This window comes from Fundulus heteroclitus, chromosome 12, assembly GCF_011125445.2.
Source record: "Fundulus heteroclitus isolate FHET01 chromosome 12, MU-UCD_Fhet_4.1, whole genome shotgun sequence".
Lineage (NCBI taxonomy): Eukaryota > Metazoa > Chordata > Actinopteri > Cyprinodontiformes > Fundulidae > Fundulus > Fundulus heteroclitus.
Genome location: NC_046372.1, coordinates 7,102,869 through 7,123,194, shown reverse-complemented (window position 1 = coordinate 7,123,194; position 20,326 = coordinate 7,102,869). Strand labels below are relative to the sequence as shown.

General features: G+C 39.5%; 1 protein-coding gene across 1 annotated transcript; it reads right to left on the bottom strand.

The window, feature by feature from the left end:
• Positions 1 to 1,165: 1,165 nt before the first annotated feature.
• Positions 1,166 to 18,587, bottom strand: me2 (malic enzyme 2, NAD(+)-dependent, mitochondrial). The gene is made up of 15 exons (XM_012870026.3): positions 18,422 to 18,587; positions 13,901 to 14,057; positions 7,519 to 7,652; positions 7,267 to 7,416; positions 7,083 to 7,158; positions 6,660 to 6,821; positions 6,337 to 6,550; positions 6,046 to 6,143; positions 5,278 to 5,391; positions 5,092 to 5,203; positions 4,789 to 4,931; positions 4,551 to 4,653; positions 4,266 to 4,336; positions 3,661 to 3,759; positions 1,166 to 2,463 (listed from the first exon to the last, which is right to left on the bottom strand). Exons 2-15 carry the CDS (start codon positions 14,012 to 14,014, stop codon positions 2,302 to 2,304), a joined length of 1,752 nt encoding a protein of 583 aa, XP_012725480.2. The 5' UTR covers positions 14,015 to 14,057; positions 18,422 to 18,587; the 3' UTR covers positions 1,166 to 2,301.
• Positions 18,588 to 20,326: the final 1,739 nt, after the last annotated feature.

Genomic DNA, 20,326 nt, shown 5'->3' with positions numbered 1-20,326 from the left:
CATAAGTTAGTTCACCTGAATTTAATCTAAATCTAATGAATGAAAACATGTCTTTAGAAAACTTTGCCTTTAACACATCACGACCTGAAGCTGCACAGAGAAAAGCTGCACATCAAATATTGCAGTCAAACCATACAATACAAAAAAACAACAACAACTCTTTATTCAGGTAGACCACTTCTCAGCCATCTACAGCATGTTTGTAAGGGACAGGGCAAAAAGGATTACAACAGCAATATGCTTCAAAGGACCTTATACAATAGCCCGATGTAAATGTATGATATCTAAAGACTAATCTTAATCCTGCAACTGCAAGTCTTCAACAACACAACTGACACATTGATCTTTGCTTTATAGTAGTGTGTGTGTGTGTGTGTGTGTGTGTGTGTGTGTGTGTGTGTGTGTGTGTGTGTGTGTGTGTGTGTATACAGTTATTCTCTCTACAACCAGGATATTGATTCTCTTATGATTTACCGGTCCGTCTACGTTTGGACACTCAACTATGGTCCTGAGGAACAGATGATAACCGAAAGAATGTGATCGTGGATACAAGCGGCCAATACGAGCTTCAGCTGGAGGGTGGCCAGACTTGGCCTTAGAGAGATAAGGTGAGGAGCTCTGTTATTCAGGAAAAGTAGAGGTCAAAGTAGAGCTGCCTGCTTTTGATGCTTCTCTGCACCAAATGAAGGCAGCTGAGGTGGTTTGGATAACTGATAAGGATGCCTCCTGGGCGCCTCTCTTTGTAGGTGTTCCAGGCGTACCTCACTGGGAGGAGACCCAATCTGGACTGGGAACCCCTTTGGATCCCCCCAGAATGAGCTGTAGGGTGTCAGGGTTTCTCTTCTGAAGCTGTTGCCTATGTGACCCGATCGCATATAAGCAGAAGACAATGACTGAATGGACGGTTTTTTTAATTCACATGAGATACCTTATCTTTGTTATTTTTTTAATGGTAAACTTTCTCTATCTAATGTAGTTAGCAGTACACCACATTTTGAGACCTCTGTACCTCCGATGGGTCAGCCTTTTCCTGCTTTGAGCTGCTATTCTCTTCTCTAAATAAATTAGCTGTAGCCACAGCTTTCAGGACGGCTCACAACGGCCAATAAAAGCCTATAATTTCAGCTTGCTCTACAGCATGTGAACAGACAACATTTATTAAAGAAAAAAAGATTGATGTCATAAATATGGAGTTATTAAAAAGCGCATGGAACCTTAACAATATTTATTCAATAATTCCACACTAGCACATGTAATATATTTTTGCTGTTCAACAATAAAATACAGAAACTTGTTTTAAAGGCATATGGCAAATGACTAAGGGAGTGGTAACGCATAACACTAAAATATATATTTAAAAAGTTGACAAAACCATTTGATGAATAAAATGCTGGAGTGCACATTCAAGTTTTATCTGTAAATTAATTAAAATGTTTTTATAACAATGATTTCCAATAATTTCCCTTTTTTTTTATATAATTAGATTAAATTAGGAGGTTTGGACTAACAGATATAAATTGTCTCATTAGTTGCCCTTTTCTGGCTTTTTCTTTCATAGCTTAACTCTGAAACTGCTCTGCTGTGCATCTCACTTGTTGTTTCAGTAAAACCAGAGAACAACAAGAATGTGGGAAAAAAGGGGGAACTTCATGTCAATAGATTTAAATGAGGATTTACAGTTTCAATATATCTGCTTGTATTTGAAATACAACTAAGCGAAAAAAGTTTATGTTAAATAAACATAGTGGATCATTAGGAGTGTCGATAACAGTCAGGTTAGATATATTTGGTTAATATCTGGTGATTTTGTTTTTTTAAATACTAGAGCATTTATGCCTAACCAATTTCCATACTTTGGACAGACATTGCAGGGCTCCTTGGTGTTCCTTACAGAGTTGTTCTAGGTGTTTAAATTGTTTGATCAATGCAGGGGTGTCATGTTAAGAAACATAACACCATCACATTTTCTATTTCTGTTTTCTGACATAGCAGAAATAAAAGGCATTTCATTTTCACTTGGTTTTACCACACTGCCCCATTTCAACCACTAGGTGGCGCTCCACATTACTTCTAGAAACCAGTAATAACTTGTGAAGAAAATGGCCATTCTCTCACAAACTGACGCTCCTTCTACAGTCTGTTTTCACTCCAATTCTCACAGATCCAGTGGGAGTGCTTTGGTGTAAATGCATGTTTGCACCAACATCACTTAAATCATTTGAGCGATACACATTGGGGTGGAAAAAGAAAGAAAAAGAGGTTCACTTTCACCCTGGCCACATCGAGGATGTGAGTTTACTTCTAATTGATCTTGGGACTGAAGCTGACACCAGGCCAGTCATAAGTGTCGGGCAGGAAGGAGTCGTAGTCCGTGTTCCACCAAGTGGCACGTACAAAGCCGTTCTTGTCCAGAGGCTCAGGGTAACGGAACGCCATGCCGTTGGCATAGACATACTCCACCACCTGCAATGAAGGTTTCAGGGTTGTTACAAGAGCTATTAAACCTTTTAAATTTGACGAAATTTAGATATGTCAAGGTTGATATTCAGTGACCTTTTTAATACATGGACAAGCCTATAAACAGATTTTAAAGACTAGGCAAAGTTATTGTTTGTCAGGTATTCTTAGTGTAATGAGCCTCTCAGGGAAAAGGCTCTAGGCTTTCTGTCTTTAGATTTGAATGTTTGACAGGACTTAAGGCACCCTGCAAAAGGCCTTGGTTGGGCATCTTTAGTTTGACACACTAGGACAATCCATGTAGTCTTTTAAAAGATTGTAAGAGTTGTGACGGTTATGTGGTGGGGAAAAAAACAACAACAAAAAAACAAGAGGTAGAAGTGTTTGATCAGGATTATCTGATAGTCAAAGCATGAAGAGGCAATATAAACAGCTGCAAACAGTTATTGTTAATGTCTAGGCTTTTTTTAAAAAAAGAAGACTGTGTCCATATTTCAGAATAAAACATGTTTATATCACTTTGGAGTTGTTTTGATATTTTGACAACCTAGTGTCCCTGCTGTACCTGAATGCAGCATGAGCTGTTTGATAATTTCCTCATCAATGGGATTTCTTAGACTTGCATTTCATAAGATGTATGGATTTGTATTGGCTAGGATGAATTAGATGCTACATGTAGCTGGATTTGGACGTCAGCTGATTTTCTCCAGCACCAGTGATGTTTACATTCAGCTCGATGTTGTTTCAGGTGACTAACTCAGTCAAATGCAGAACAAGCTATGTACCTTACTACTGTTGAAAGATGCGTATGCTGACATTAAGCTTTGAGTCTGCTCACATTTCTTTCTCCTACTGTAGCTGCCAGAAACCTTAACGTTCCTAAATGGCAAAGATGAGTAGGTGGGAATCTTCCCGGTTCTCATTGGATGTAATTTTTGGAAGTTGAGCAACAGAACGGTGCATTATGCACCTAGTTTGTCACAAAAACATTCAGCCTGTGTTCAGGTATAAAAACAGTGGCGTATTTGTTTGGCGCATGTGTGCACTGAAGAGTTCTCTCAGGGAAAAATAAGCCTTAGTTAAAGTTTACATCTGACAGTTTTGACAAAAATAAATCACTTGATAAACAGATTTAGCAATAGTTAAAACATTAACCCATTAATAGTTTAACAATGAACAAACAGGCAGCGTTTCAGGACTTACCTTGACAGCCATCTGAACAGAGACTTCTCTGATGTTGGAGAGAGGAGGATAGAGTCTGCCCTCCTCCAGCTCTTTATCCGTCAGCTGCTGAGCAAGCGTCTGCAACGAGTGTGAAAATATTTTAAAGTTACATTTCTTCAACCCACAAAACAGAATATATACACTACTATAATCATTTGTCTTCAGTGTACCATTTGCCTCCATGCTTTAGTGCAGCCATTCATTTAAAAGTTAAATTAAACGATGAAATGGAGCCTGAACTAAAACTGATCAGAACACTTCTACTATAGCAACACAGACACCAATTTCAACAAGAAAGCATTGTGTGATCACCATTTGCACTGATCTCAAATATTCAAATGTAAGCGAGCAAAAGAAGAAGCGCTCATTCGGATCAGCCTTTTAAACGCATGTTATCGGACACCTGTTTTACCAGAGTCTAGAGAGGGGGGGAAACGGATACATCAAAGGGTTAAAGAAGGTTTAGATTAGCAGACACACACCAGACAGTCAGCAAGAAAGGAGAGAAAGGAATGAGTGCAAAGTAAAGGATCGATTCAGCAAGTTAGCAAAAGGAATTGAGAAATCGTTATTTTCCTTTATACCTTGGCAGCTTCTAAGAATACAGTATCACTGATGTGTCTCACTCCACTCAGGATCACAGCCAGAGCTACACCTGAAACAAAAACCACAGGATGAGCCTAAAAACGCACCAAGCTTACTGTTTAATTTGTCCGTCATCCTGAGATTTACTGGAAACAACACAGTTATTTTGAGCACCGTAACTCGGGATATTTCTTTATCAAGTTCATGAAAAATGTAAATAATTCACATCCTCTTCGACTCAGTTATGTAAACAATAAGCACCCATAATATTTTTTTTATTTAACCTGGAAAGATGTAAGCATTGTTCCCTTGTCCTGGTGTAAACACACGGCCATCACTGAGTGTGACCGGACCAAACGGGCTGCCGCTAGCAAACAGACATCTACCCTGTGAGACACAGACACAGTGGACTAGGCATTAGGGTAGCAGAGGATGCGGGGTGAGCACCCAAGCACAGATTCTGTGTCAAAGTTTGCTAAAAAACAATGAAATAAATAAATATATAGGTTGAAAAATGTCTACATCAGTTAGTGTGTAGGCTTCCTCTGCTGTGCACTCCGCTTTGTTTGTTGGGTTACTCAAGGCAAAGATTATTGGTCTGTCATTTAAGGTTCCCATCGCTTTAATGACATCGTGGGTAAAGAGACGTCCGGCTCCTGCCACACCTGAAAGAAACAGACACCTAAACTTTAATTCTCAAGCTGAGTCAGAAATAAAATAAAACAAAGGAGGAAAAACAAACGTGATTAAAAGGTTAGAACAATTGTATTCCTCAGGGTTTTTACATTCAAGGAGTAAAAAAAAAAATAAAGAGATCGTGATCACCAATGATAGCCGTGGGTTTGATAGTGTTAACAGCATCCAGAAAGGTCCGTACATCCCCTTGACTGTCGTGAACAAAGGCCTCCTGGTTGCCATCCGTTTTCTGTACTCTGTCCTTAAAGTGCACAAAGAGGAAGCGGTTAAAATGCAGCTCTGTGCACACAGACGGCTTTTGCTCCGCTCACTAACCTTTACGAGTAAACCGTGCGCGTCGAACATCCAGATCTTTTCCCTGGCCTCTGCCTGGGTCAACCCCAACTCCATCATGGCCATCACAATCAGATTGGCAATGCCAAGGGCAGCCTGGAGGGGGGGGGGGGGGGGCATTCTTTTTTACACAAAGGCACCATTCATTTTTATATAATATAATAGCTCCTAGCTCCTGATCCTAGCTCACGTTCCAGGACCTTTCACAGCGTCAACAGTAAGAACTCTGTTGTAAGTAGGAAAGGAGCTTCGGACGGCTGTGCCGATTTTAGACAGCCTTTAACTCCGACATCATTACGTGACGGAAACACTCATGGAGGATGAGAGTCAAATCCAGGCTTACAGCCTTCTGAAAATTAACTGCAAAGTGCATGCTCCCTTCTGTCCGGACAGTTTTGTTGATTTCCGTGAGGGGACTGTGCTGATGTCACACAAAGGATTGTGGGATACCTTAAGGCTGCTAAGCTCCGGTATGGGACGTTGAGTGGTTCTTAGGCAAAACTAGCCACGGAAGGGAGCATACAGGCTACTTTTTCTACCTCCTTCCTTACTGACTGCACTAGTCGGACAGCATTTATGATGCCGACGCTGATGCACTTCCGCTTTGGCTAAAGAGTCATTGCTCTATTAGGGAATTCGGATAGAGCTCATGTTTTTTTTTTTTCAGTACAACCAGTTACTGTCAGTAGGGGGCAGTGTGACTCATGAAGAAGCTGCACTGAGTTCTTAAATGGATAAGTGTGGGCTTACCTCACCGGCTCCCAGGAAGAGCACACGGTGTTCAGTGAGGGGTTTGCCAATGGCCCTCTGAGCTGCTAACAGACCAGCGAGGGCTACAGATGCTGTACCTGGAAACACGCAAAGTTACACAGCCAGAAAGAATACAATCAACACAACATTGAAAACTTTTGTCTGTTTCTTTTTCTTTTCTGGAAGTTGGAGATGAACAAGGCCAAAATAAAACTACAATTATTTTCACTAACTGATTAAGATGAGATAACCAAAAACACCATCATGTTATTGCAAAGGATCTTTGTGCACCTTGGATATCATCGTTGAAGGTACAGTATTTTTCCCTGTACTTCCGAAGGAAGCGGAAAGCGTTGTGATTCCCAAAGTCCTCGAACTGAATCAGCGTGCCCTGTCCGTATTTGTCCACAACAGCCTCCATGAACTCATCAATCAGGTCATCGTAGGCTTGAGAGCGATCCCGTTTCTGATACAGGCCCATGTAGAAAGGATCTTTAAGAAGAGTCTGATGGGAGCACAAAGATGAAAAGGAGGAAGGATCTTACAAATCTTTAGTTGCAACAGAACAAAAATAGAGCAAGGACAGTGTGGATATTAGCGCCTTGCCTTCCTACCTCATTGTCTGTGCCAACGTCTATGACCACAGGCAGACATTTCTCAGGTCTAATGCCAGCACAGGCGGTGTACAGGCAGAGCTTTCCAACGGGTATGCCCATTCCGTAACAACCCAGGTCCCCTAATCCTAAAATACGTTCTCCATCAGTTACTACGACAGCCTTTACAAGACGGAGAGGAATTGGGGAAACAAAGGACGTAATTGGTAAAACTGCATATTGTTATTTTACAAGCACAAAACAGTGTTTGCCAGGTAAATGTGACACATTTGTTTTACGTGTAGCAGTTTTAAATAAAGACATTTTGTGAAAATGCTGTAGAGGTAAGAAATATTAATGCCCTGATGAGTCTTTTTTTTTTTACACCATTTTATTAGTAGCATCAGAAATTAATTTGTGTGACCTGGGTTTATAGGTACTTACTGCCACATTAGTCTCTGGCCAGTTGTCCAGGATGGAGCGGATATGTCCTCTGTCCAGAATGGAGATAAACAAACCCCTGAGGAGAGAAGAAGATGGGGTTTTAAGCTATTTTAGGGATTATTCTTAACTAAATAAATAAATCTATTTTTTTGCTAAACAAAATGTATTAGTTATGGTTGCTTACTTTGGTCTCCTAAATATGTGCCCATACTGTGTGCAGGCCAATCCTACAGTAGGAGTGTAAACAATTGGCATTAGTTCGTCTATGTCTTCCATTAACACCCGATAAAAAAGCTTCTCATTCCTTTCTTGGATCCCCATCAGGTAGATGTACCTGTATATGAAGAGAATGATATAAGAAAAAGAGAAACTAATCCAAAAAGAGGGAAAAAAAGCAAAAAACATCCCACATTTTGGAAGAAAAATCTGTTTTTACTTTTCCAGGGGGTCTGTCATCTTCTTGAGGTTCCTCTGAAAGCGCATAGCCTGAATGTCCTGAGTCTCCACCTTGGGAGGCAACAGACCATGAATGCCCAGAATCTGTCGCTCTTTCAGGGTGAAGGCCATGCCCTGTGGAGAAACATACAAGAGTAAGATCAGAATGATTAAATCAAAGGTTAGAGTTTTTGCAAGAAATGCAAAGAACAAAGAAAGTCAACTTTGTTTAAATGAAAATATCTTAAACGAAAATGCACAAACAAAAGACCACACATGCAGAACAATTGAAAAATGTTAGCCATTACTAGGGCAGGGTGATAAATCTATTACATTTTTTAAGATTTAATTTAAAAAAATAAAATAAAATCTGAATTTTATTTTGCCAATGGACTCATTGGGCTTCTATGAAGAGAATAACATACAATGCTGAATATGTTTAATGTCAATTAAATATTTTGACAATACATTTTCCTAAATTCATTTTTTGTGAAACAAAAAGGAGAAGAAGAAAAAAAAAAGATTAATCAGATTTGGTATAATAAATGTAAGATTTTATTTTTAAGATATATCGCCCAGCCCTTACACAGGGTTAAATTATTTATACTGTTTTGCATTATATTGCAAGAATGAGCCATGTGGCTCTACGCTCTTTCAGGAGGAGTGAATGCTGCTTGTCAAGACTTGATGCGATCTGATGGGTTTCCTTAGACAGGAAACTTTTGACCAATCTGTATAATCTGATCCAATCTGTATAATCTGATTGAATTTGATTTTAGAAAGTGTCTTGAGATGACATGTTTCATGGATTGCCGCTATACAAAATAAAATTGAATTGAATATTCCTAGTAACATCATGGTACAACAAAAGTGTTTTTACAAAATGCAAAATACAAAAATGTATTTCTAGAAACAGGAATTTAGACTTTTCATGTTTCTAGATGAAAATCTTACACTTTGTCTTTTGTGTAACTTGCAAGTTTCCAAAATTAATTATTTGAAATAATTTTGACCCAGTTAAAATGATTGTTAAAACATTTTCACCAATAAGAAAGAAAAAAAAAAATCTGGCATGTTTTGTACTGAAGTTCTGTCACTAGAGGGCACTCTGTTATTTGTGGGTTAAGCGGGTTTGACCTCCTGACTCCTGGCAGCAGAATGTGAGATCTGGGAGACAGGAGGGAAGACAGATGAAAGCAATTTCGCTACAGGAAAATAAAACATGGAGTTGTTTTAAAAGGAGCCAATGAGGAACACGGCTTGCAGGAACACCCATTGTAAGGAGAAGGGATGGGGGATGGGTCTGTGTCGGTGAGGTGGGGGTCATGTTCCTGTGCTGTTTATCCCCGTGTGTGTACATGTCCTTACAGACTACTCTCTGGCTGAAATGGCAGCATGAAAAATAAAAAGGCATCCAGTGAGGGGCTGGGGAAGGGGCTGATTGTGCTCCATCGTATGGAGGGTGGGCTCCTTCACAAAAAATGCCAAGTCATGCTGAATGAGCATTTACTTCACTCAGCTCCACCATGAGTTCTGCTGCAATTATCTGATAGTGTGTCTGTTTACATGGAAAATAATGTTTAAATTAGGTTATACTGCGTTAAGCAATTTAGACTAGTGCTAGACTGAATAAACATTAGCACCTATAGATGTCCTTTTTGCTATGTACTTGTATGATTTGTGCCTGATTTCGAACATATATTCAGGCAATAAATCAGACTATATTTCATCTGCTTTGGGTTATTGGGGATTATGTCATTTTTCTCTTGTGTCTGAAAAGCCAGAATAACAAGAGGGACTTTTGCATTACTTGCTTTAAAGTTAGCAGTTTGCATAAACTAAGATGACTACGCCTTGAAAGTTTTTGGAAAATCCCAGAGAAAGAAGTCATGGTGTTTTAAGTTACTGCTATGTTACTTAGCATCATTTGTTTTAACTGGAGGCAAACGTTTACATGTTTTTCAGGAAACATATGCCTTCTTTGCGACATCACAGTTAAAAAAAAATCTAAAGGAAATTAGCCAAGATATCAGAAAGAGAATTTTACCACAGGTACAATTTAAAGATGAATAAATGTGACGGATACGTCTGTTCATACAATTATATGCAGGTATAAACACCACGGGAAACCCAGCCCTCCACCAGTTCAGGACAGAAACAGGTTCTGCGCCCAAGGGATGAACATGTTTTAGTGCGAAATGTGGTGGTGCTAATTACCCAGAAAGAAAAAAGTCCTGAAGGGACAAGGGCTGAAAAACTACCCGGCAAGGGAGAGGCCATCAGCCTAAAAAGCCTTGTTAATAGTTGGGAAATGAACTCGTGGGCAGCAGCTTTTGTCTTAGGAGACACGTTCTGTGATCCAATGAAACTAAATTTAAGATGTTTAGCAACAACGACCAGTCTTACATTTGGAGGAAAGTGGTTAATGTGCAAACATGAGAACACAATCTAAACAGTTAAGTACAGGGGTGGTAGTATGATCCTGTTGGGGTGTTGTGCTACAGTTAGAGCCATAATGACTGGGGCTCCATCCAAATACCTTTAATTATATCTCCTACCTCCTGTTCCTTGACCTTTCATCAGGTCAACAGTAAGAACTCTATGGTGGGGTGGAAAGGAGCTTCGGACTGCTGTGCCGAATTCAGACAGCCTTTAACTCCAACATCATTATGTGACGGAAACAGTCACGGGTGATGAGAGTCAAATCTGGGCCTTCCGAAAGTGAACCACAAAGTGTGCGGTCTCTTCTCTCCAGACATTTCCGTTGATTTCCGTAAGTGGCTCTGCTGATACGTCATGTCACGCAAAGAGAACTGTTGTATGCCTAAAGGGTTCTTAGCACCGGTGAGGGACATTGTGGGGTTCCTAGGCACTTCCGCTTTGGCTAGAATCCTTATTCTATAAGGGTATTCGGATTGAGCCTATGCATTATTAGTAAGGAAAAAACCTTGGAAGAAGGGTAAGAAGCTGAGAAACTTCAAATTGTATGGAGGTTTAGATTTATTTAAATAACATTTGTTAAACCCTTACAAATTACTGTAGGGCTTGCATCTTGGCTGTCAATTTTCTGTTTTGCCTTGCGCTCTCTTTGGGACTAGGTAGCTGCCTGCTTGTGGACATGTATGTTGTCATGTCTATATTTAACAGAACATGCATCTTCTGGGCTGCATTTGGCATAGACTCCCTACATGTTACAGCAAGCAGCTAAAGCTTCATGTTGCAAATGTCAGCTGGAGTTATAGGTAACTGGGAATCCTTGCAGGAAATCCCCATTACCCAAACGTTCCAAAACAATGTCAACAACATCTCACAAGACCTCAGACCTCAGGATGAAACATACAAGAACTAAATAAAAATAGAACGTCATGCAAGAGTTTTATATTTTTTGTCACTCATTTCATAGTGAAACTCAAATTCATTGCACAAGGTGAAATACTTCCAGCCTTTATTGTTTGTAATTTTGATGATTATGGCTGACAGAAAATGAAAACCCAAAATTCAGTGTCTCACAATAATAAAATATTACTATATAATGAATAAACAAATACACAGAAATGTCGGGCTTCTGAAAGGTATGTTTATTTCTAAGCATTCACTGCTTGGCCAGGCCTCCTTTTGCATGAAGTACTGCATTAATGCGGCGTGGTATGGAGATCAGCCAATGGTTCTGCTGAGGTATAATGGAGGCCCAGGTTTCTTTGACAGTGGCCTCTGATCAGCCTCGATGGCTCTGGTGTTTCTCGTCTTCCTCTTGACAACAGATTCTCAGGTCAGGGGAGCTTGCTGTCCAATCAAGAACAGTAACAATATGGTCATTGAACCAGCTTTTGGTACCTTTATCAGTGAGGGCAGATGCGAAGCCCTGCTGGAAAATAAAATCAGCATCTTGATACAGCTTGTCTGCAGAAAGAAGCTTAAAGTGCTGCAGAATATCCTGCTAGACGGCTGTGTCTACTGTGGACTTTAGAAAGCCCGGTGGGCCAACCCCAGCAGATGACATAGCTCCCCAAACCATCACTGACTGTAGAAACTTCATCCTGGGCTAAAATGGATTTTGTGCCTCACCTCTCCTCTCTTCTTCCAGACTTTGGGACCTTGATTTCCAAATGAAATACAAATTTAATTTTCATCTAAATAGAGGACTTTGCATCACTGGGCAACAGTCCCTTTCTTTTTCTTCCTCAGCCCGGGAAGATGCTTGTGGCCCATGTTTAGGATTCATCTGTGCGTAGCGGCTCTTGATGTCACTCAGTCCACTTCCCGTGAGGCTCTCAAAATATTTTTTTTTTTCTAAATCCTACCAAGGCTCCAATTATCCGTTGCTGGTGTACGTTTTCCTACCACTTGTTTTCCTTCCACTCAACTCTATCAATGTGCTTGGATTCTGCACTCTGAACAACCAGCTTCTTCAGCACTGACCTTGTGTGGCTTACCCAATTTCACCAGGGTATCAATGACTGTTTTCTGGATATCTGTCCAGTAAGCAGTCTTCTCCATGGTTGTGTAGCCTACTGACCCAGAGTGAGAGACCGTTTAAAGGCTCAGGAAACCTTTGCAGGTGTTTTTTTTTTTTTTAGTTGATTACCTAATTAGGCTATAACATGAGTTTCCAACTTTTTCAAAATATTGAAATTTTCTGAAATGCTGAATTTTGGGGTTTTCATTACCTGGAAGAGATAAACATAAATGCTGTAGAAATCACATCAATGAGGCATTGTGCTAGATGTACTTTATGGCTCAAAACATAGTGAAGAATAACATTAAAAGTGTTAATAAAAAAAAAAATCTAAAATCTACAAGAATTTATGGCCACATTATGGACCATGAGAAAAAGGCGTCACATATTTTTTTGCATGGAACGTAAACAATTAAGGAATTAATTAAAATGAAACCCACAAAGACAGTGGGGTGGAACTGAGGAAGATTGCACAGAAACATTGTGAGAAGGACTGAATTATGCCCCAGAAAGCCCACTTGGTGCACCTGCTCCCTCCCACTGTACAGGCCCCTGGTGTTCTGAGTAAATTACACAGGTTTGATTTATAAGACTATAAAAGTGTCAATAGGCTGGAGTGTTCACAGCTGCAGTCGCAGAGCAAGCTTGGCGTATTTCAGCTGTTTTCAGCTTCACTGAGCCTGCAACTACAGCTCTGTGGTTCTACAATGTATTTTAGCTTCAACATTTATGAAAAAGGAACCATTTTAAAACATATCCAAAGATACATTGTAAAATGAAAATTTCATTTCAATTAGTAAAATTGTTTTTAGCCAGTAAAAACAGACACTGTAAAAAAAATGTAAATGTAAAATAGTTCACCAAAATAAGTCAAAGAGTGGCTAAACAGATAAACTGTATAAAGTGGGTCCTAATGGTGCTATCCTTATGCTACTGTGCAAATGCTGACATTGCTGTGTAAACTTGAGTAATTCTGCAATATTTGGCCAAAAACCGTCTTGGTGCTGACTTCTTCGGGTTGGAGTGTGGCCACTGCAGTTGATCTGTCCTGTTGGTCACACGCGGTACAGCTTGGCTGATGTCAACGTCACAGCCCCGCGTTCGGGTATAAAACCCATCTCACTCACACACGAGTTGTACAAAAAACAAAAAGCCCAAAAGACAATGCAAGTAGAGCCACGTGTGAATTCATTTTGTATTTTTTTCCTTGTTGATCATCTTTATCTTCTCAAACTTACACCCCAACAGAAAGCCGAATTAATGCCACTAGCTCAAGCTGGAAGTGAAAATCATTGGTAATTGGTGAAAAGAGTCAACCGACTGTCCTTCACGTATGTAGAAGGAAAGTTGTCCACTGTGTGAAATACATTTCTTCATCACTAATTTGTGGTTTTACTGTTCACTTTTGCTCCTGCATTCATGCCATGACTCTTTGTTTTCCTGTCTTCCATAATCGTGTGGCAGAGCAGTGAGATTCCCCGTCTATCATACCACCACATAGCTTCCTTCTCATACCAAAGACTAATCAGAAATCGTAAAACAGAAAAAAATTGTTTCAGCTTACATCGTCTCTCATGAGATTACTGCCTCTGAATAAGTACATTTAAATTGAATTGGTTTGTCTGTAATAATGATATAATTTCATATAAAGTGAAACTATCTGAACATGGCTACATGAAAGCCAAAAAACAAAAAAAAGGAGGAACATTTTCTACATAGGCCACATTAATTTTGTCTAGTGTTCAGTTTCGCCTTAAAGTTCTTCTTTTGTGCACTCTGACCAGACAATAAAAGGCCTTTCTTGCTGAACCAAGCAGTTTTCACACCAGTCAGGCAGGAAAAATCAGACCCAAGTGTCAAACAGCTACAGACTAGCCATTTATGGCTAAATCTTGACGCTTGAAGGCAATGCCGGACATCTGCCTACCTTGTTGGTGCGAGGATTAAGCATTAGGGGTTTGCCCTTTTCTTTGGTGTGTGCCCCTCTGCAAATGGAGATGCAGGGCCTCAGGGCGAGGGTGGTCCTCAACCTCGACAACATGTTGGACTGTCAACGGTCTCGAAGTTCTACTGATGGACGCTTTCTGTGTTAAAAAGAAAGACAGAGTCTACTAAATGTTCCATTGTTGTTGTTTTTTTTTTTAAATATAGCCCTTCTGCAAGCGAGATCAACTCTGATATAAATACTAAAGTAAATGGTCTTGGCTGGTAAGCATACATTGCTGCAAAGGGAAAAACAACAACAACATAATTATCATATTGTCTTATTAGCATCCATTAAAGTTGAGCTTTTCTGGTTTATAAAAACGTACAAAAGTTATTAATTACATGTCAGCAGACTACAGTAGCATCTTGACACAACAGTAAGCTCTAAATAATTCAATTCAATTCAATTTCAATTCAATTTTATTTATATAGCGCCAAATCATGAAACATGTCATCTCAAGGCACTTTACAAAATCAAGTTCAATCATATTATACAGATTGGATCAGATTATACAGATTGGTCAAAAATGTCCTATATAAGGAAACCAGTTGATTGCATCAAAGTCCCGACAAGCAGCATTCACTCATGGGGAACCGTAGAGCCACAGGGAGAGTCGTCTGCATTGTCCATGGCTTTGCTGCAATCCCTCATACTGAGCAAGCATGAAGCGACAGTGGGAAGAAAAACTCCCCATTAACGGGAAGGAAAACCTCCAGCAGAACCGGGCTCAGTATGAACGGTCATCTGCCTCGACCAACTGGGGGTTACAGAAGACAGAGCAGAGACACAACAAGAGAGACAAAAAAGCACAGAAGCACACATTGATCCAGTAATCTGTTCTACATTAGATGGTAATAGCGGGTGAGCCGTCTTCTCTGGATGATGTCACAGTTAACAGAACGCCAGACCAGGTGTACCTACTATGAAGAAAAAGAGAGAGAGCAAAAAGTTAAAAGCTGAAATGACGACAGTCATTTCAATGTAATACAAATAAATAACAAAGATGATTGATTTACAAACCACACCAAAGCCAGCGTATGCTTGTAGAGCACAGACAGTCCTTCAACTGGGGATTACAAATGCTTACAGCAGCGGGTGTCTAATCTAAATTCTGGTTTAAAGCAATTTAGTGAGAGCTTGGTGAATACAAAGCTTTCAGAGATTATCATAATCCTGTTTTCAAAGAGAATGATGGAAGACGACAAATAAAATCTTGAAAAAAAAAAAAAAGCAACAGCACAGAAAGAAAGGGGGAATACTTTATGATGATGAGCATTACACGCTGGACATAAAACGGCATTTGATGAAAAACAATCTCCAGAGATTATGTGAAGAGAAACTATTGCTGCTATTTTAAGAGTTAAATCTCAAAATGAAGCCAAGCAAACAATCTGACGGCATAAACAACCCTTTTCCTGCGCATACATCTTATCAGACTTTCACTGTTTTTTTGTTTTTGTCTGCGGTTAACAGGCTGGAATGATAACACTGTCAAAGGTAGGTCATGCATGTGACCGCTGGTTCAGTGCCAGAATTCATAGGGTTGGATCCAGAAATAAACTTGGTACGGCTGAATCTGTTCCTCTGCAAAATGTTAATAGCAGACAGTCGATGACATCATAAAAGGAGGAAATCTGTGTAGGGTCCGAACAATAATGACCTAAGTTAACCCATTAATGAACCAAGTATGACTAGGAAAGAAAAGTCATGAAAGTCATGCACAACAGCCACATCAGTAACGTTCCATTCAGTCTAGTTAGAGCCAGTGGCGGCTCCAGAGACTTAGGAGTGGGGGAGCAAAGAGGGGTCCGGAGTTTTTATACAAGGGTCCAATTAAATTTGACACAGAAAATAATAATAATATAAATATGAAGGATTTACTAAGCCCCAGCTATAATGGGTAAAAAATGTGAAATGCATGCTACTGACTAACTACTTTTAACGATTCAACAAATATGAAAGAAGCTCAAACTAAGTTCAAACAAACCGCAGAAAACCTCTTTACCAGAGTGGAAAATATACCAGAGAACATCATCCTGGACCTTCCATTGATCCTGATCTTATGTCTTATCAGTATTAACATTTCAGTTACAAATACTGTAGAAACAAAATGGGCCTGTGTTTTATTTTGAAAAAAACTGTATTTCTGTTTAATTTGTTTATATAATATCACGTTGTTCAGAAAAATAAAAGGAATTAGTTAATCTGTGATAGTTCTTTGCATTCTTGACCAATTTCTATGGTTCGTTTCTTTTAATTACTGCACCTTTAAACAACCCAGAGCTGTATGTTTTAAATCAGGACAAAAGAGGGAGGCTCACCTTTGAACTTAGATGTGTTATCACAGTTTATTGTGCGAAAACGTCTTCTGTCAGCAGAGAATTGGACCGGGTGCAGGAATAAAAAGTAATATGTGATCTAAATTACCTTTTAATGTTTTTAGCTACTCCGGGAATAAATGCTTTGGTTTTCACCGAACCAAGCACCACATCATTTTTACATCTCGATGCAAAGCTAGAGGCTCCCAGAGAGGGTTCCTATTGTTTTCTATCATAAAGTATTTTAAAATTCTCAGCACTACATAGTCCGTTCCATAAAGGGGTTCACGTTTTATAAAAAGCTTAATATCCAACCTGTTTATTTTTGATCTAAAAAACAATATGCAGCTGAGATTAGATGCTAAAAACAAAGTCAGATTTTAGAAGGTGACCAAGAAAGTGATATTTTGTTGTAACAAATAAGCACACCTGTACACACAGCAAACAATACTTCCAAACGAAAGGCTGACTTAACTTTTTTATCTGAAAACAGGACTTTGAAACAACTGAGTAGTTCAGTCCACCTTTCCCTAGCCCAGATAACTTTTTCTACCATGGTTTTTCCTTTCACTAAACTTTCCATTCATATGCCAGCATACACCAATATGAGCAGCCAGCGTCTTTAAGCAGAAACATTATGTGGCTTACCGTAAGTGTCAAACTGTCAAAACGACAGTTTTCCCTGTGACATTGTAGGCCATAACACTGGGATAACAACACATAACGTTTCTGTATTCAAAATGTAACTTTTTTTAATCTCTTTTTAAATCATATGTCATTTCAAAAATTTCCTGGAACTGAATATGGATTTTTTCCATTAGTCGTGACCACAAAATTAACAGAACAGCCGAAACATATCACTGTGTGAGACAAATCTATTCAATGCATGTTTTGACCTTTTGAAACAAATAACCTATTATCTGCAAATATTCTAATTTACTTGGATGCACCCATAGGGTCTGCAACACTGTCAAAATGTCTCTGCATGCTTGGTGACCTGAAAACGGTCCGCACTGTGCAAAACTGCTTGTTTGCAAAACAGCAGAGAAAACAAACAAAAAACAAACAGCACCGTGGGACTCTGCATTTGGATTTCACCATTCGTGTTTAAAACAACATTCAAGTAGATGCAGTTGTACATGACTACGTTGAGCTGAAATGTCTAGTAAGAGAACGCAATCCTGACTGGAACATGACCAATGTAGGCTACTGGACATATTAGATCTCAATCACAACTGATATGCACAGGTTACATAAAATCCCCTAAAGATGTTTGGCAGTCGTTTTAAACGTGAGACAAAAAAAGGGTGCAAATCTGGTAAGGCTTTTAAGTTGTGCAATTAATTTATTTTGGTGTAATATATTGTGGAAGCCTAAACACTTGTTATTTCATACCAAATGTTCTAAATACAGTAATAACCAAACAGATGATGCACATTTGCTTAGCCTAACGAGCAAAAAGTCCAATTCACATAATGTGTAATTTTACGTGCAAGTGTATTTTTTATAGGATATGCCTTCATGTGTTACTTATTTTCTCACTGCATGTAAACAGGATCGTCCAAGCCACTGACGACAGACAGCAGAACAATGACAGCTCTGTTCACACCTGGTTTTATGTTGTCGCTGGGCTTTTTATTAACAGGTTACTAACGAATGTGCCACAAGTGTCCGCTCACATTTCAGCAACAAACCATTAGCACATAATACAATTAAGCGCTGGCGGTGATGGACAATCTTATTGTCAACATAACCATCGAGAGAGGAAAAAAATAACCATCTTAGATACACAATGATATATGCCAGCCTTTCTGTCACACCTTGGCGACTCAAATGGGAAGCTAACAGGTGCTACAAGCTAGCAACTTGCTCGTATGACAGCGCCGTCGTTACTGAGACCTCGCCCCCCCTGTTCTGCACTGTCTGTCGCCAACAGGAAAGCACACGGAATGGACTTCAGGGACATTTAAAACTGCCACACCACCCAAAAACTATTTATTGAAAAGATAACATTATCTGTAGGGATTAAACCTCATGCGGCCCATCTTTAGACCCCCGCTATCTAATTCAGTCTCACAAACGGGAAGTTCTCCGATAGTGGCAACGCAACTTTCTGTTCCTTGACAGCAGCGACTGGGTTTACCTGCTTCTGGGTGTAATAATTCCGGTTTCCTTTAGGACAGCCTAGTGTTTATTCGGCATGTTTCTTCGGTCTAACTTTGGAGGTTTGGGTGGACTGAAGTACCCTTGGACCACAGTCGGAGCTGCTGCAGACGCTGCTAGCCGGATGATACAGGAGAGATGGGAGGGACCGCCGCACATAAGAAGTAGCCAGTAGCGTCTCCTCTTCGGCTTCTTGCTGGTGCTCATTGGCGGATTGGCTGGCAGCTCATCCAATCAAATGCTGGGATACCCTTCTTGGTTACCGTAGAGACTGCTGTGCGCCCAACTTAATTCCTTATTACGGTAAAAAAAAAATTATTCTACTGCCCTACAAAAAACATTAGGGACTCCAAACCCTTTTCGTACTTTGTCAGGTTACAGCCACAAACGCTTTCATGTATTTATTGAGGCTTTATGTGAGAGGCCAAGACAATCAAGCCTATAATAGTGAAGTACAAGAAAATTGCATGATGGTTTTCAAAACATTTTATAAATCAATTCCTGGAAAGTGTGGAGTTTCTTCAGCCCATTTTACTCTGATACCTCTAAATACTTTTAAATAAATGTGCAAACAAATTGCAGTAAGAAGTCAGTTGTGTAATTTAATTTCTGAAATATTGCAGCTTTTTTTGAGGGCTTCAAAGGTTTGTTAGCGAACATTAGAGAACAAACAGCATCACAAAGACCAAGGAACTCACCAAACAGGTCAGCTAAAGATAAAATTGTAGAGAGGTTTAAAACAGGGTAAGTCAGAAAACAAAAACCTAAGCTCTGGAAATATCACAGAGCACTGATCAATTTATCTGAAAACATGGGGGTGAGGGGCGGGGAGCAGGTCTATGACAAAGTTGCAAACGTACCAACACACGGCTATCCACAAATCTGGATTTCATGGCAGAGTGACAAGAAGAATGCTATAACACATGGGGTCACAGCATTTGGGACACACTAGCCAGGGAAACACGATGATGACAGTATTATGTTGTGGGAAAAAACAGCAAAAAGGTACAGATAAACTGGCCAGAATTGTAAGAATTATAATGCTAAATGCTGGAAAAAAAAAAAAAAAACAACTTTCTAGAGCCTACAAGCAAATTGACCTTCCCTGCAGGACAAGGATCCTCAATACAAAGAATGGTTTAGACCAAAACATGTTTGTGTGGTCAAATCTGTCAAAGCCCAGAGCAAAACCTATCTACAAATGTGTGGCAAACCTGAAGCACCTATGTTTTCATAGATGTTCTCTATCCAATCTAATAGAGCCTGAGCTGAGCTATTTCGCAAAATAGAATGGACCAATATCTCTGTCTCTGAATTCACAAGAATTAGACAGACAGATAGATTCAACATTTTTATTATTAATTTTCCAACAAAAGACATTCAAAAAAGAGATGTCAATCAAATGCAATAAAAGTCCCCAAGATTTTCTCCCATAAAAGGCAGAGATCCCCACCATGAGTAGGCTAAATAGGAAATAAGGAAACAGATACATTTTTTACCGTTTCACAGAGACGTACACCAGAAAGACAAGGTTTAAATTGCCTGCATAGCCATACAGAGACAAGGGCATATGTTACATTCAGCAAGCTGAAAGCATTGAGGTGTATTGAGGCACATGTTCAACATTGCTTTATAGAATTACATTTTTTAATTTTTATTTTTACTCTCGGCTCAGTAACCACATATGTTACAGTGCGTTTTTTATCACTTGATTATGGCATTATTGCTGGCTTAGGGTGCCTCCAGAATAAACTGTGCTGTAAATGCGTGTTGGTAGACATGGTAAAAGTCAGACTGCAGTGCAACTTATCTAGTATTGGATCAGAAACATATAGTTTGCCTTTTCCTCGAGTGCTCTAAATATGTCCAGGTACTGTTTCTACAG

Bases quoted from the DNA above. Each gene is read 5' to 3' on its own strand.
- me2 (XM_012870026.3), bottom strand. From the start codon at position 14,014: ATGTTGTCGAGGTTGAGGACCACCCTCGCCCTGAGGCCCTGCATCTCC. The intron at 6,822-7,082 runs GTAAGTACCTAT...CGTCTTGTAAAG, and splicing joins GGCCAGAGACTAATGTGGCA to GCTGTCGTAGTAACTGATGG. The intron at 4,932-5,091 runs GTGATCACGATC...TGTTTCTTTCAG, and splicing joins CAAACCCACGGCTATCATTG to GTGTGGCAGGAGCCGGACGT.